Raw genomic sequence first — 18,531 nt, 5'->3', positions numbered from 1 at the left:
TTTTCACTAGAGAACATGGACGCATACATTTTTGTAATGCTTTCCGATTGATTTGTCCAAACAAACTATACAAGTTATCAACGCTAATTTAAGCGTCTGCGTGACCATATTCGCTCGTAATCGTTTCCGGGTTTTCCTGGCACACGAAATGCTCACATCGGAATACACAAACGAACTTGACAAGGTAGCTGTACATTCTATTTCTATATGTAAACTTTGAATGTTTTGATATACGGATATGCAATTCTTTATTTATTTCTGCGGCAATTTCACGGAAGGTCATACCATATGTCTCTCAATACATGTATAAATTGCAAGTCAAAAATCTTACTCTCCTGCATGTACAGTGCATGTTATTGTACAATGTACTTTTGTACATTCCACATGCCTAGTAACGATCAAGACTGTCAATCTATGAATATGATGCAACAAATCAGACTATTTTACAAAGATGTCAAGCAGCAGGAAAAAAATCATATATATGCCTTAGACTCCATCTGAACACAGGCGTCTGCATCTGGTTTTGGAAAAATACAATATAGTAAGGGTAGGTTATTATATTTTTTATCAAATCAGAAGCAGACGCCTGTGATCTGAAAAGCTGAAGTCTACACTCAAACATTGAATATCATCAGATTATTACCATCATACAATATCTGTCATTGCATTGTGAGATGCATTATTTTATGCAATTTTTAATTTCATCAGACACATAAGATGTACATATTAAATAAAGAGGTTATAATATCATCTTTTTCATTTATATTACCGTACAATGTACACGTACATGTATGAAGTACTGTTTACAATTATTTATTTTCAGGAACTTAATTAATTATTTGATTTACTGATATTATTGATTTAATTGAATATTCAGTGATGTGGAAATGCAGTTCAATATGTTTTGTAATACATTGGGGTTTTGAGATCCAAAAATGACATTGTAAAGTACAATTAAATATAACCATCGATTAGTCATATCATCCCCTGCATGATTATGACGTTATCATTTGACATGAGTTTCTTGACGTCATAATCACCAGAAGGTGGGACTAATTGACGGTAAATTGTGCTTTAACCACATCGTTTTGGGATCTCAAAACTTCCTGTATTATGCATGTATACCTGCAAACTATATGTGTATTATGCATGTATACCTACAAACTATGTATGTGCATGTAGCTATGACACATTTCTGTAGCTCAATCAAATTGCTACATGTATAGTCAAACAACAATCACAATTGTACCCTGACACTTCACACTTACAAAAAGGTCAAATGCTTTTCCTTCAAACAGATATTAATAGCAAGCTAAAACTTGTTTGTCATATGATATTTGACATACATCACCAAGTGTAGACTGATATATTTTTTTTTTCCACTCCAATATTTTCTTAGAAGAAGAGACCTTTTCACAGAAATCAGGAACACGATGTACATGCTTATATAGGGGTTCCCTATATACTGGTACATCACATATATATTATGTTGTACATGTAGTTGTAAATAGATCGAATGTTATGCTATATCGAAAAGTGCCACATTGGAGTACGTGTACAGTATTTATACCAATAAAAAAAATGCACGTCCATGAAATAACATTGTCTTTTATATTAATGCATCTATATGTCTTATTGATGGTATTTTGAAGATTTTTAATGCAAAATTATTATTTTTTTGAAAATAAAATAGCTAGAGTATAGGTACTTACACTATACTTTTAGGTGAAAAATATTTATATATAAACTTGTACATGTATTTATACACTATACAGTGGAACTTGTTCAAACTGGCCCTTAATGTCTAATATGGATCTTCTCTGTTCTGGCATATTTACATATGGAATTTTCCTTTACTAGTTTATAGTAACCAAGTATGGTGACTCTAATCACATCTGCTTTAGACAATTATGTTACACTATAGAGTCAAACCTATCTATAAAGACCACCCAAGGGGCAAGGGGAAAAATGGTCTGTATAAAGCCAAGTGGTCTTTATATGAAGTTCAAATTGTGTTTGTATTCAGTATTTGAGACACTGCAAATTGATTTACAAGCATTTATTAAGCATTGTAATAAGCATGTGGTCTTTATACAGAGGTGGTCACTTAGACAGGTTTGACTGTACTGGTACATGTAGATTAAAGGTTTGAAAATACATAAATGTATTGATGGATGGTTTTCACACATATACTAGCTATTGAGTCTGCATACATGTTCGATATTTAAAATTGTCTACCATCAAAGTTATTTTTTCCTATAAATCAATAATTTTCCAGTAAAATAAAACATAATCTAATTATTAAAAACATGCTCTGTCACCTATACCAATCAAAGGTCGCTTTTATAGATATTATTTATATTTTGTACATATAACTAAATACTGGCTCCTAGAATGTATAATATAGGCTAATGATCATATACAATATATATACTGTGATGCATACATGTACTATGGTTATATGTAGGAAGTGTTGACCTATTTCACCACCTCTAGATTGAGGAATTCCAAATACCGGTAGTTTAAATATTGATCGGAGTATTAAGTCGATGACCGTCCACGTACATTGCTATCTTATCTCTGAGTAAATAATAAATCTTCTTACCTTACGTATATATCGCAGCAAGTCAGTTCTAAAAATTCACCGAGATCAGAATATTTAGCTGGTATAGCCAGGTTTCTGGAATTTACAGGTTTTAATAACTAAATTAATAGTATATAAATAAATAAGGATAATGCCGTAAAGTTGTTCTGGAATACACAGGTTTTCCTGATTAGACAGGTTTTGACAAATTAAGTCACAACTTGTCAAGTTAGACAGTCATTTACCATGATTAACATGTAGCACTAATTTGGATAGACAAAAATACAGGAGTGGGTTTTTAAAAGCTCAAAATGGTCTTTGAGGAATCAATCCAGCGATTTTTCAGGGTATTTTGGGGAAAAAAGTTTTTGTAACAAATTGGGAATTTTTAATCGAAAAAGAGCAGTTTTGGGAAAAAGTTACCCATTACTGAACATGGTATTATAGGTGATTAGGTATTATAAAAGTATTTCATTTTATTAAAAGGTACGTATACCATCTTCAGAGTGTAGTTGGTTATAGTTTAAGGTTAATCAACGAATGGAGAGAGAGAAGACGGTTTCAAATTTCCAGTTTTACTTGTTATTTGGTGATTTGATTGGGGAATTTCTTTTTGAATTTGGGAAAAAATAGGGGAGGATGGCATTGGGAATGGGGTTGTTTACCACCCCAGTTATATATATGTATAAGGAGAAAAATCACTGGCATCTACAAATCTTGGCATCTGATCCTTCAATATTTCTCTATCGTCTGATGGATGTTAAATTATTAGTGACTAAAAGTGTATTTGATGAAAATGGCCTATATCATGAATGATTGGATTTCATGACTTTCTTTTACTAAATAAACTCATTCACCTTGGAGACACTTTTAAGCTCTTCTAAATCAAAGACTAGATCAGTCCATTGAGAAATTTCAGGGGTAAACGGGTTAATTTACATGTATACTTTTTCAACGTTATTGAAATTTTGTACAACTGAGTCTATGAATCAGATACGTTATTTGAAATCATAGTCTAAACATTTTGTAGTTTCTAAGTAATTTGATTTTACATTTTAAAATTCTCTAATTCTTGCCACAATTTTCTGCTTCACATGCTTAACTTGAATTATATATGATTAAGTGTCATCCAAATAGAAAGTTATGAGTTTAAAAGCTTCTTAGAAAAGTTATACCTTGACTAAGTGTGTGGGTTGTGTACTCAAGTGTATCAGTTTTATTACACTAATACTTAAGTGGATTAGTAAATTAATTAGAAGCATACAAGGTTGTAGGTATATATATACCATACATGTAGTATATACATCAGGAAAAAATACATTGTATTAGTAATTAACATCCTTGTTAGTGAAGTATGACAAAGGTCTTTTCCAATACTTGCTTAACGATCATGCAAACTAACATTGAACATTTTTATTCATAAATATCTATACAAATGTACACAATAATTCTAGCGTGTGGATTATTATGTATAATATAAGCTCTTTGCATATTACAGAGTTAGCTCCCTTGCATGTAGGTATCGATTATTACATCATTATTTTGTGAGCGCAATTCAAGTAGTTTTCTCCGAAATATATAATGTTACGCTTGCAAACACATGACGTCAAAATCAATACCTACCTGCAAGTGCAGATAACTCTGTAATATGCAAATTAGGAATAAGCTGTCTTGAGTTATAATGTATATAATGTGAAGTTTTGTTCGCGCTTACAAAAAAACACACTATCATTTCGAAGTAAACAGAGTTTGATTAAATGCATCATGATCATTCCGTGAAACTTTAGGAAAAACTGTTTTGTGATTTCAGCCACTGCATGTGCTAGCTAGGTTTTCATAGAAACCAAGATGGCCGATGTTTGGGTGTCTGCCCTGGTTGGCGTTCTCAATGTGGTGGCGCTCATGTACAACATCATCACATTTGTGCCGTATTACGTTATTCATCGTCCTGACATCAAAAGGAAATATTCTAGAAGAATCAAGGTAAGGGTAGACAACTCTTTATTCCATGTGGAAAATTAAAATGAAATTTATTTAATATTTATGCTGTCTTGTTTTTAAGCTCAGTTTCATATAAAAAAAATTTTTTTTTTTTTTTGTCATTGAGAAATCAATTATCTTTTAAATACCATAATTAGCCCAATAAGCGCCTAGTGGATTTAAAAAAATATGAAATGAAGGGGCATTTATAAAATAAGGACGAAGTTATTTCACAGAGTAATTAAGTCATGAATCTATTTTTTTAAAAATCAAATAGACAAACCTTCAGTTTATATTTTATAGTTTATAGTTTATATTTAATATATATAATATAAGTTAATATAGTTTATATTCAAGTCAACGTAAGTGAAATTAAGTCCCCAAAATGGGAGAGGGACCCTTTTAAGAGAGGATCACTTTTTGGGTCAAATATGGAATGTATATTTGAGGGAATCCTATTTATTGAATATTTGCCTGTCAAATACTGCTCCATGATTGAAGGGTGTTACTTATCTCTAGGCAAAGTCAGTTGGAGGTTTACCAGGTGGACCTTATCGAGCCATCGATCTCCCTGGAGGTCAGTTAGTATCTTCCCTGTTTCAAGAATGTGATACAGTTGATGACCTCTTCATAAGGGCTGTGCACTTGTATGCTTCAAAACCTTGCTTGGGAACACGTGAGCTTTTGAGTGAAGAAGATGAAAAACAACCAAATGGACGAGTATTTAAGAAGGTAAAAGCATGGTTCAAGTCTGATTTTATACTTATCTCAGGTAACTATAAAAAAGAGAATGAAAAAACCTATTTTTTTATCCTGCAAACTCACGAATAACTTCTGCCTGATATACAAAATCCTTTATCCACATCTGACAGAACTTTTTCTAAATTGACCCTGAACTTGAACCTTTAGGCGAATGAAACGTCATTCAGTAGAATATGAAGAAATTTACAATCAAAATGATGAAAAATATGTCACAGGTAAAAATGTTCCTACTTGTAACTGTAATATTATTTAGCTCAAAAAAGATTTATTTTTCAGTCTTGAGAGGAATTATACCATACCCATAATTGGTAGTGAATCAGAAATAGATTAATCTCTGATAGTGCAATTCCACCAAACCGTACTGCCACAGATACAATTACATTACAGGTGCTCATGGGTAACTATCACTGGATAACATATGAGGAAGCTTTTGCAAGGACCACAAATTTTGGGAGTGGATTACTCGCCCTTGGTCAGAAACCCCGTAAAAATACTCTTATATTCTCCGAAACGAGAGCAGAATGGATGATTGCTGCTCAGGCCTGTTTGAAGTACAACTTTCCTGGTAAGTAAACCGTAAAATATGTACCAAAAGGGACAATATAGTTCATTCATAAATTCAAAGATAATAAATTAACAAAAAAAATGAGGGAAATAATTTAGGGTGTTTGGAAATTGCAAGTTAACAAGTCAATTTGTTTGATAAAAGCAGTCAAGCTTGGCCATTGTCCTGTGTTTGATAAAACTATATGTTGTGATTCACATGTTAAAGAATCACAAGTTTATGTAAATTATGGGATATAATGCTGATGTCAGAGGCATCACATGTTGTAAAACGTACATTGTTAAATTCATGGGATGAGGGCGTTTATACAACTTCAACTCCTTCACAGAATAGGGGATGGGCATTTATAGGAGGAGGGGCGCTAACAATGGCGAATACAGTAGGTGAGATTTGAAAACTTCAAGCTTATCCATAATTAATGATGAATGCTTTTGATATGAGAGAATTAATCTTGAATTAGACAATGAAGCTTTGTTTTATGATTGTAGTTGTGACGCTTTATGCTACACTGGGATTGGATGCTGTTGTTCATGGTGTCAACCAATCAGAAGTGTCCTATGTAATCACCAGCTCGTCTCTTCTACCGAAATTTAAAGTGAGGCTCTGCAGGTGTTTCTTATCATACAATGTACTGTTCAGAAGGAAAACAAACAACCTTTTAAGTTGCTTCTAATTAAATACATGTAATATAATTGCTATTGTTTAAAAGTCACTGTTTATTTGAAAAGGTTCTTTCTTTTCAAATATGTAAGAAGAAAAACAGTCATACATATTGCACTTTCCCTATGCATATTCAGTATTCAAAAGGGAAAAGATTAGGTAAAAACAGAGAAAGATCCTTCTTTCCATTGACTAAACTATAAGTCGTTCTGTTCCATCTTTGCATATTACAGAGTTAGCTCCCTTGCGGGTAGGTATCAGTTGTTACGTCATTGTTTTGTGAGCGCAATTCACGTCGTTTTCTCCTAAAAGTAAAATGACGTTAAACTCACCAACACATGAAGTCAAAATCAATACCTACCTGCAAGGGCAGATAACTCTGTAATTTGCAAATACAGAATGTTGGGCACCAGAATGATTTGGCCTGATAGATTAATGATGGACACACAGCCAATGAAGTTTACTTTGACAGAATTTAGTTTCTTGATAATTAAAAGTAAAAATTACTAGCTATTTACTATGCTTACATGGTCATAAGTTTTGTGATTTTCTTTCCCTATAGGGAATCATCCACAAGATGCCGAAGCTGAGTCATCTGATCTATATTGGTAGTGATCGCGTTCCTCAGATCAGTGACTTCCCTAGTCATGTCAAGGTACTGTCTATGGCTGAAGTCGAGACAATGGGAGCCATGCCAGAAAACAGTAAGTCATAAATAGACAGATTTTTTACGCGAGAATTAATTTAAAAAGTAACAAATTTGATACTAACAGTATGGGTCATAGTAATTTTTCTTTTAAGTGTCATCTTGTAGGTTTTTAGAAAAACAAAAATGATATGATTTATATATGTTAGCATTATTTCAAATTATAGATTTTAAGTAAGTGGTTATCTTAAGCCTTTTCATAACCATATTACTCATGGTTAAGAGAGGAATTATCATAATACAATGTACCTTTATATAGATGAGATGTTACTGCTCCTGGGTCCAGTTTCATGAACATTCCTTAAATTTAAGGAATCCCTTAACTTAAAATTCTTCATAGGAAAGTATTACAGATTTTAAGGAAGGCTCCTTAACTTAAGAATTTTGCCTTAACTTTTGTAATGCTTTTCTATGGGGAAATTTAAGTTAAGCAATTCCTTAAAGTTAAGGAACATTCATGAAACTGGGCCCTGATATGTAATTACGACCCCCCACAACGAAGTTAAGGGGGTAACTGGAGTCTGGTTGTTCGTCTGTCCTTCTGTCTGTCTGTCTGTCTGTAGACACAACTTTGTCCGACAAACTCCTCCTAAACTACTTGACAGATTTTGATAAATTTGGTACACAGAACCCTCACATTAAGGGGAGTTGAGTAAACTATATAGGGTTCTGTAATATCCCCTATTGATGGAGTTATTATTAAATTTGTGCAGCAGGTATTAGTTGTCCTCTCTGGCGACAGTTCTAGTTGATTATGCTTTTGAATTGTATTTCAGTCCAGACACCGGTAACAAAGCCAAAGCGAGAAGACATCGCTGTGATTATGTACACTAGTGGATCTACTGGGGTCCCTAAAGGTATCTATATGTAATTATCATCCTTAAATGATGGCACATTTCCAATACTCTTATAAAAGGTATTTATCTTCCTTAAAGGCCCACTAGCTGGCCTCAACGGCTTTTTAATTTCTTAAGATGGGAATGTAAAACGAGATCGATAAGTTTGTAGAGTTACAAAAGTTACTAACTTACTGTTAATATTACATGTATCATCCCCTTCTAAACAATTTGATCAAAATGAATAAAATTTTCATAACTTGGGTCGTCTTATGTTTCCCACTGTCGTTCTAAATATTTCAAGGAAGTTGACGCCAAAATGGCGAAATGACTCTCCACTGTTATCATACACGTATATTATGCTGGAAATCTTGCATATGTTTGGTGTTGTAACCTTATTATAGGCCATCGGTACATATTTTGTGATGTTATTAACGTTTTTAAGAAACCTTTACCTTTTTAGCTCGCCTATTCTTCGAAAAGGCGGAGCTAATGTTGTCACCCCGGCGTCGGCGTCGGCGTCAGCGTCAGCATTGGCGTCTCATTTCACGTTAAGGTTTTTGAGCAAGTTTCTGTTTCGTCAGTTGTTTAAGCTTAAGTCATCATAAATGTTTATGATTTTATTTTCCTAATGTGTATGGATGCTGAACATGACAATACAACCAATTTGGGGCCCTTTAGGGGTTTTTGAGTCTGTTAATTTGTCATATTTCCATGTTAAAGTTTTTGAGCAAGTTTCTATTTTGTCTATTGTTTAAGCTAAAGTCATCATAAATGTTTATGATTTTTTTTTCCTAATGTGTATGGATGCTGAACATGACAATACAACCAATTTGGGCCCTTTAGGGGTTTTTGAGTCTGTTAATTTGTCATATTTCCATGTTAAAGTTTTTGAGCAAGTTTCTATTTTGTCTATTGTTTAAGCTTAAGTCATCATAAATGTTTATGATTTTATTTTCCTAATACAACCAATTTGGGGCCCTTTAGGGGGTTTTTGAGTCTGTTAATTTGTCATATTTCCATGTTAAAAATAGTAAATACTTCAACATCAACTTCTTCTGAATAGGCGAGCTTTGTTCTTCTCCAACAGCTCTTGTTAGGTAGTGGGTCTTTAAATGATGACAAAATAGATGCTAAAAAAGTACATGTACAGTGTATATACAATTGGTTTTGGAATGTTTTATAGAAGTGTAAATTGGTAATAATTTAAAAACTGAAGTCTCAAATAAAGCAAAAATTATTTTGAATTGAAATTAAAGCAATACGAACATACTACAGCCTCCAAAATATAAAGACATCCACTCAGACACATGTTGCATGCAGGAGAGGTGCCTCTTAAAAGCTGCTGTAAATAGGACAAAAATAAACCAACCAACCAAAGAAAGCAAACAAATATGTTATACAATGTTTTTACAGGTGTTGTCATCAGTCATGGTAACCTGATGTGTGGAATGGCCGGGCAGGTGCAGAAAATTGCCGGACTAAGGTAGGGGTATTTCAGTGGTAGATTATTATGGTATTACATCATTTTTGTCACCACATAAAACAATGCTTATCTGGTAACTGAACTAGGAAATACATTGAATATTTACTAATATTGGATTATTGTCATATCTGGGAAAGATCTTATATATATAGCTGATCTACATTGTATTAAGCCATTATCCTAAATATGCTGAAGGGATTTTTTATATTTGTTTCCTTCATCTTTTGAATATTGATTAAATCATTTCCTCAATTCTACAATTTTTTTTTTCATTTTGGTATATTTTCATGAAATTCTCTATGAAAGATCTTCATGAGATTTTTGCTTCTCTTTTCAGTCCAAATGACACATATGTGGGTTATCTCCCCTTGGCCCATGTATTGGAGCTGAGTGCAGGTTTGTCTATATTTAAATTCTGATTCATAAAGTTGAAAAATTTAGTTAAGAGTTACCTCCCTTCTATATGAATAATTATTATAAAGCACTTTCTCATTCAGCATAGCATATTGAAATCATCGCCAAACTTGGCTTGATAATTTATCTCTTTGCTGCATGTCCTTTTATAAACTAGGGAGAGATAATCTAGCAATAGAATTTGCCTGTCAGGACTAGGGGGAGATAATCTAGCAATAGAATTTGCCTGTCAGGACTAGGGGGAGATAATCTAGCAATAGAATTTGCCTGTCAGGACTAGGGGGAGATAATCTAGCAATAGAATTTGCCTGTCAGGACTAGGGGGAGATAATCTAGCAATAGAATTTGCCTGTCAGGACTAGGGGGAGATAATCTAGCAATAGAATTTGCCTGTCAGGACTAGGGGGAGATAATCTAGCAATAGAATTTGCCTGTCAGGACTAGGGGGAGATAATCTAGCAATAGAATTTGCCTGTCAGGACTAGGGGAGATAATCTAGCAATAGAATTTGCCTGTCAGGACTAGGGGAGATAATCTAGCAATAGAATTTGCCTGTCAGGACTAGGGGGAGAGAATAAATTTGCCTGTCAGCACTAGGGAATAATCACAATATTTGCCTGTCAGGACTAGGGAGAGATAATCTAGCAATAGAATTTGCCTGTCAGGACTAGGGGGAGATAATCTAGCAATAGAATTTGCCTGTCAGGACTAGGGGGAGATAATCTAGCAATAGAATTTGCCTGTCAGGACTAGGGGGAGATAATCTAGCAATAGAATTTGCCTGTCAGGAGTCAGGACTAGGGGGAGATAATCTAGCAATAGAATTTGCCTGTCAGGACTAGGGGGAGATAATCTAGCTATAGAATTTGCCTGTCAGGACTAGGGGGAGATAATCTAGCAATAGAATTTGCCTGTCAGGAAAAATAATCTTGTCAACATCGTATAGGGTGTGGTGGCCAGCTGTTTAATCGACAAAATGTGCTGGACAAGTCTAAGTCATTCTGTTGATGTCATGATTTAAACAATGTCTTTATTAGATAATATATGTTAAAAAATGGCTACATGTAACTCTATTTATGACCACTGCACCCTTAAAATATGTGTAACTTCTAACTTTTCATACTGATTTTTGTTTTATTTTGTTAGAGTTGTCCTGCGTGGCCTGTGGAACGTGTATAGGCTATTCTTCTCCTCTTACATTGACAGATCAGGTAATGCCTACATGTCTTTAAGTAAATCCTCGACTACTCCATCATAATTCTACCCTAATGACAGATCATTGTATTTGTATTATAAACAAATCTGCCACTTTCACTCCTTCCTTCCCCCTTTTCCTTTGGGGCCACAGTGAGGGAGTGGTTTAGATTTCCCAACATATTACCACAAGCCCCTCCACCTCTGGGATGCAATTTCAAATTCCATGTGGGGCAGTTGCCAAGTCTTGACCGCTGGTCATTTTCATTAGTCATTTCTATTTTGGATGCTCTGACTTTCTTCTACCAACACACATGACACGTCTTTAAATGACCCTGACTTTTAATAGGACATTAAACTAAAATTAATCGAATCAAACCAAACTTATGCTTCTCTGCCCCTCCTCAAACCTCCCCTTCTCTCTTATCCTTCCATTTGTTCTCCTCATCTGTCTTCTTCTCTTTTCTCCTCTTCTTTCCCTCCCATCTCCGCTCCACTCCTTCTCCCACTTTCACCTTTCTTACCTCCCCTCCTAAGTCTTACCCTATTCTCCACTTAGTAAACCAATGAAAACGTAACTGGAGTGAAGATATTTAGATTTAATTGTGTTGTTTTAAATTGTAAACTCTTTTTATTGATTAACACGTACATCAAAATCAACATGACTATGCTTGGAACTGAAGGCTTCTATTGACTAATATGGAATGTTTGATGACTAAAATTATTTTCTTGCATGTATTTGCAGTCCAGTAAAATAAAGAAAGGAAGTAAAGGGGATTTATCTGTCCTGAAGCCGACCCTGATGGCAGCCGTGCCGGTGAGTTGTCTCCCTTTAATACTTTTAATGATAATGATGAGAGAAATATTAGTCTAAATACAAGCTTTAATAAATGAGATTTACAAATTAATGGTACCTGCATTTTGATCAAATCTGAAACAAAATAAAGGTTCTTATTTTCTCTCATACTTACACATGTAATTCTTGCTGGTCTAGGAAATACACTCATGTTGCCTGCATTTTGTGTCTTCATTATTTCCAACATAGTCTTGAATACATCATTTTTGATCAAGGGCTCTTACTAACAATTGTGCATTATTCATGCAATCATTACACGGTACATTTCAATTCACATTCAATATCTCGCCCAAAATTATGCAAAATAATGAAGAATTAAAATATTGTATGCGCGAAAATAAATTGGCTGAATATCCACAGCATCGTATCTACTGGTATATGAAAATAGTAAGTATTAAGTTTTAGGGATTACCTGGTTTCTTTGATTGTGTATTATTTTGCCAATGTTAAGTTAACTAACCTTCACCAGAGTGAGTGATGCAAGCCCTCTGAGCCTCTTGATACATGTATACATTATATTTAGATGATATTGATTAACAGGTTATAATGGACCGCCTCTACAAAGGGGTTGAAGACAAGGTACAGTCTAGAGGACCCGTATTTAAAGCTGTGTTCAAGTTTTCCTACGAGTACAAACTAAGGAATCTGATCAGAGGCTACAACACTCCTATACTGAATAAGTAAGTGATAGGCAATTAATTATATTTAAGCATTGAAGTCACTATTTTTTAATTTCATCGGGGTATGAAAGAAATTTTGTTTGCAAACGGTGTGAATCCGCATATCGGATTCTCACAAAAGTTTGCAAACAAAATTTATTTCATACCCCGATGAAATTCAAAAATATAGTGACTTCAATGCTTATAATTAATTTTCCAGGCTACTGAATAAAACGAAATACGTTTACACGTACGATTCCATTGATTTTTTTCCAAGGGATTATTTTTTCCAAATCAATACGCAATGTCAATGTTTCTATTGTGACGTCACGATAACGTCGGGTTTCCGCGCCATTCTCGGATATTTTTTCATCGTGGAATGAAAAAAATGAATAGGCCAATCAGAAAGCCAGAAACAAAGAGAAAATTAATTATATTAGTATAAAACACTATTGTTGGGAAATAGTAACAATTTCATGCAGTTTCATCAATGGGAAAAATCCATATACCATGTGAATGTGATTCTTATAATGTTTGTGCAGAACTATGTTGTTTTTATTGCATTTGTGATGGAATGGCGCTAAAAGACAATATTCCGCACTAATGTCATTTCAGCTGAAAGATTATAAAGAGCTATGTTCCATCACTACTGGAGATACTGGTCCTGCACAAATACTACCCGATATTTTTCTTATTTTGCTGATTATAAATACACCTTGAGTGTTGGCCCCAAAAACATGGAAAGATCAGATGATTTGAATTTAGATTTTTCGTGTCGTACAGAAATTACTAGTTATGAGCTTGTAGAGAAGATTATCTTAGGTGTTTGTATTTATCTTTGATTTAGAAAAACACAAAGAAAAGATAATGTTTTGATAATTATGATAATGTATTTTAATACTTTCGTCTCCTTTCTATTCCAGATTGATATTCCAGAAGATTCGAGAACTGTTAGGTGGAAATATCCGGATGATGTTGAGTGGTGGCGCTCCCCTATCAGAACAAACACAGAGGTTTATGAATGTCTGTTTTTGTTGTCCTGTACTCCAAGGTTACGGCCTGACCGAGACATGTGGTGCTGGAACCATTACAGAGGGTACGTTTAGTCTATTCTGTGTTATAAAGGGTATTTCTGATTTGCATATTACAGAGTTATCTGTCCCTGTTTGTAGGTATTGATTGTGATGTCATGTGTTTATATCGCGAGTGCAACTTCATACTTTTCAGAGACAACGACGTGATTTTCACTCACAAATAATAATGTCACCATGGATACCTGCCCAGAAGGGAGATAACTCTGTAATATGCAAAGACAGAATAGGTACCATATAGACCCACAAAAAAAAAAAAAATTATAAAAAATAGTAAGTATGCAGTTAGATATGCTTTTGGCCAGTGGTTGCTGTTTTTGAAAAATGGAAGTGCTAATATGTTGGTGACATGCTTGTTGATTGAAATGCTTTCTTTTTCAGTTGGAGATCTGGGTACAGGTCGAGTTGGAGCACCCTTGTTTTGTGGAGAAGTCAGGTTAAGAGACTGGCCAGAGGGTTTGTATTTATGTTCAATCACATAATGTCAAGTCCTTTTACATGTCACAGCCAGTGTTATTTAAGCTTGATTGTAAAATGTTAAAGAGAAAGAGGAAAGCCTGAGTTCCTGTAGAAAATCCTCTGACCTGCTGTCAGTATCTGGCAACTGTCCCTCATTTGGTTTGAACTCGTAACTTAGATATTAAAGGCTATAGTAGCTGAATAGTGACTATAAACTACAAAGCTTTTTGTTTTATTGCAGGAAACTATACAGACAAAGACAAGCCCTACCCCCGTGGCGAAATATTGATGGGTGGGGGCAACATAGTACAAGGTTACTATAAGATGGAAGATAAGACCCAAGAGGACTTTACACAGATAGACGGTATTCAGTACTTCTGTACTGGAGATATTGGTCAGTTTGAGGCAGACGGTTGTCTTAGAATCATAGGTAAGTACCAACAGGACATTTTGCCACAACATCTATCACCGTATTCGACCAAATAATTCCTCTCATCGCAACAATCACTGTGCACACACACACCTCTCATCGCAACAATCACACACACACACTTTTTTTGTGGCCTCAATTTCACCTCAAATTAAATTCAGTCTAAAACTATAAAAACTGTGTACCGGTAGGTTTCTCTATTTGATTTCTCTTGCATAGTGATTAATTCTGCACAATAATTTTGTGTGTGAGATGTTGACCCAAGTTTGATTCTATAACCATAATTGCACCTTCATTTATTAAACTTTTTAAGTTCTCTGGCACTTATTTGGTCAAACACGGTAATAGAAATGACTAATTATTGATAAAACTATTTTATTTATTCTATTTTTGGTTTGTTCTCTAGTTATTATATAAATAGTTACTATATAGGTATATCAGATGGATGGTTTTGGTAATTAAGATAGCAAATATTATTGAAATTGAATACAAGATAATTATTATTATGCATTTGATTGGGATAGAATTCTAAAATGCAAACAATGTTTTTTATCATAGTTATGGCCCGGTTGTTCAAAAGTTGATTAACTGGCAGCTTAATCACATGATCAGTGAAATTTTTATTCCTTATTTGCTAAAATATCTGTGATTACATCTTCTCTAAAATTGGTAGTTGCACATGAAGAAAGGTTTCCAATGTTAAAGTATTATTTGTATTCTTCTGGGAACATCTAATATTTAATGACCATTTCAATGTTTTTCAGATAGGAAGAAGGATCTAGTAAAACTACAGATGGGAGAGTATGTCGCCCTGAGTCAGGTCGAGACTGGTCTTAAAATGTCTCCTCTTGTTGAACAAATTTGTATAGTCGGCGACAGCCGCCATAGTTTTACAGTCACTTTGGTTGTACCGAATCAAAAGAATCTGAAATCTTTAGCAAAGGAAATGAAGATAGAAGAAGATGACATTGATAAATTATGCCAGAATGAAAAGCTTGCAAAAGAATTCCTGAAAAAGCTCAATGAATATGGTTCAAAAGGTAAGATACTTTCAACTGTCTTATTTCAAAAGAGATACATTTGAATCCTTCACTTGAAACCTGATGAATTTGCGAAACATTCTAATTACCAACTGTAACCTTCAACATGATTAACATAAATTAAGAATTTGCAACCATCTGACCCTATGTACCCTAAATTGAGATATCAACTAACTACATTTGTGCCAGATCACGAACAGCACCTACGTTACATAATGAATGTTTGAATAATTGAATAAACATTGACATCTGCAGATATGATATTAATCAATGTTGAATGCCTTTGCAATTTTTTGCCAAAAGACATAAATCATTATACTATTGTTGGCCATGCTGATTTGAAGTGAGAACAAGGTATATTGATACATATACATAATATATCGACGAATGATGTTGAAGATACTTTTCACCTATACATAAGTACTATTCACTATCTTTGTGGTTCTTGATATTTAATCTCAGAAAATCACTTATGAATTACCGGCTACACTAATTAAATGAGAAGTAAGCAACATACATTTTATCATTATGTGTCTTTTGTTCATTGGTAAACTGATGCACGATAACTTCATTTGACTTTTACACTGATTCTGCTCATCACATTCAGCCTCCACCACACTGGGAAAATAGATGAGGGTCTTATTTGCAGATAACATCCACCCCAACCCCCACCCCATGATTCTTGAAATTTGTTAATTTTGGTGGGACTCTTATTTGCTAGCAATCAAAGACAATATTTTTTATAATGTAAATAATATATCATATTCAATTCAAAATATTTCATTGTATATATAAATTATACACAATGGGATTGGGTAACAGGCAGTGCCTATATCAACCCTTTCCCTCTAATAATATATTATATATCATATGATGATATCAAGATCATTCTGTTGCAAAAAATAAAGCTTGCCAATTTAAATATCTGTGTAAGGGTTGTAATGTATCAATTGTGTTTTATGTTACACAGCTGGTGTGGAGAAATTCAGCTTACCACAAGGGATAACATTGGTCCCAGAACCCTGGATGCCAGACTCCGGACTCGTCACCGACTCCTTCAAACTGAAGAGGAAAGCTATGGAACATCACTACAAATCTGATATAGCAAGGATGTACCGTCGATAGGAAATGTTTCTAAAAGTGACAGTACATGTAGTACCCTCAAAGGCTGGTAGGAATTTCAATTTATAATTCCGGCAAAAATTATAATGTCCTCAATAGCTGGTAAGCAATTAAGAGCAATGGCAACGGTTTCCATGTTTATCAATTGTAACTTTTTAAGCTGTGATTTTTTTTTGTTAAGATGTATTGGTTAACCCAATCTCCCCTGAAACTTCATAATGGACTGGTCTTATCTTTGATTTGGAAGAGCCTAATATGTCCTTAGGGGTGAATGAGTTACGTCAATCAGAATTTAGCAGAATACAGATTCGGATTCGGATTGCAAATGTGATTTCACATTTTAAGCTTTGAATACAATCTGTTTCGCTCTTGTATCCAGCTATGTTGTAACTCAGTTGTGCTGAGTATTTGCTTTTAAGTCAGAGTTTTACTTACATGTAAATGTACAGTTATATATATTTCTTAATGAAGTAACTGAACCAATTATCACGTGTATTGTATTGAACATACACCATATACTTAATTGACTTATACAATGAAACTAAACCAAATACCATATTGTCTTGTAATTACCAAGAGACGTGAAACTAAATAATTTGTAGTTCACAATTATTTGTAAATATCAATTTTTTTAGATTTTGCTAGTTCTTCAACTATACTGAATGTACTCAGAATTGAAGCTTAATTTTTTTCATTAGAAAACTGAGGTTTTCTAATAGTAAAACTTCTGTAATCCCTTCAGTAATCATGTTGATAGTATGTACATTGTATTGGTAAAGAACGTTCTGTTTATATTATATAGATCATGATTTTGAATTTCAGGATGACATAATTTATAAACATACCTCTTTCAATGATCTCCACTCTATTGTCGGTGTATGAATTTAGCTCACTTTATCATGTAATGAGAGTTCAATTTGCATTCATCAGAGACCCAATCTTCTTGCCTGTTCGTAAAAATCTTTAGCGGACTAATTGTGATTGTGAAAGAATAACTTGCAAATTCATAACTTCATATATTTCTCAATATATGTAGTTATGAATTCTGCTCTCTTTGATATTAACAATAACATTCAAATAAATATGACCTATTTCTCAATATATGTAGTTATGAATTTTGCTCTCTTGAACACGTGTAAATTATCCATATTATGTCTTGTTTTTACGTTGCATTTGAAGGTGTGCGCCAAGTTCCTAAAATCTGTTTTGTTGTATGCTTTAAACTGCCTTTCATTATGTGTATGTATTAAGAATATGCCATGTGTTATTGTGATGTAGCAATCGTCAAGATTTCAATGTTTAACAATGCAGGTGTTGGCAATATAAATTATATTACTTGGATATATAGGAATTGTAGGTCTTTTACGACATACTTTAAACTATCGCTTTTCAGACTACCGAATTTTGCGATTTCCATTCTGCGGTATCAAGCTTGAGTATTATTTCATATCAATTCTAGAAATGCAAAAATATGTTCGCAGAAACAAACCTTTTCAATTTAATTCGATAACGAATTTTTCGAGAAAGTAAATCGCGCGTGAAAGAAATTTGGTTTTCAGCATCTTAATGCGTTTTCTAAGATGTACCAAGTTGGTTGCTTTTGCTTTGTAAATCTAACGGACAAACACGCAGGCATACATTATAGCTATTCCATTCTATATTTGGCATATTACGTTACGCGCAAAAA

General features: G+C 33.9%; 1 protein-coding gene across 1 annotated transcript; it reads left to right on the top strand.

Moving 5' to 3' along the window:
• Positions 1–87: 87 nt before the first annotated feature.
• Positions 88–18,531, top strand: LOC138308222 (long-chain-fatty-acid--CoA ligase 4-like). The gene is made up of 17 exons (XM_069249193.1): positions 88–184; positions 4,395–4,567; positions 5,084–5,296; positions 5,714–5,891; positions 6,380–6,486; positions 7,114–7,255; positions 8,034–8,114; positions 9,510–9,579; positions 9,917–9,975; positions 11,140–11,204; positions 11,933–12,004; positions 12,584–12,723; positions 13,626–13,798; positions 14,175–14,249; positions 14,494–14,682; positions 15,447–15,722; positions 16,693–18,531. Exons 2-17 carry the CDS (start codon positions 4,433–4,435, stop codon positions 16,845–16,847), a joined length of 2,130 nt encoding a protein of 709 aa, XP_069105294.1. The 5' UTR covers positions 88–184; positions 4,395–4,432; the 3' UTR covers positions 16,848–18,531.

This window comes from Argopecten irradians, chromosome 14, assembly GCF_041381155.1.
Source record: "Argopecten irradians isolate NY chromosome 14, Ai_NY, whole genome shotgun sequence".
NCBI classification, from domain to species: domain Eukaryota; kingdom Metazoa; phylum Mollusca; class Bivalvia; order Pectinida; family Pectinidae; genus Argopecten; species Argopecten irradians.
The sequence above is the reverse complement of the archived record's forward strand: the minus strand, read 5'-3'. Positions and strand labels throughout refer to the sequence as shown.

Coding starts and splice junctions, on each gene's coding strand:
- LOC138308222 (XM_069249193.1), top strand. CDS start 4,433: ATGGCCGATGTTTGGGTGTCTGCCCTGGTTGGCGTTCTCAATGTGGTG. Junction 7,256..8,033: donor GGGAGCCATGCCAGAAAACA/GTAAGTCATAAA, acceptor ATTGTATTTCAG/TCCAGACACCGGTAACAAAG. Junction 11,205..11,932: donor CTCTTACATTGACAGATCAG/GTAATGCCTACA, acceptor ATGTATTTGCAG/TCCAGTAAAATAAAGAAAGG.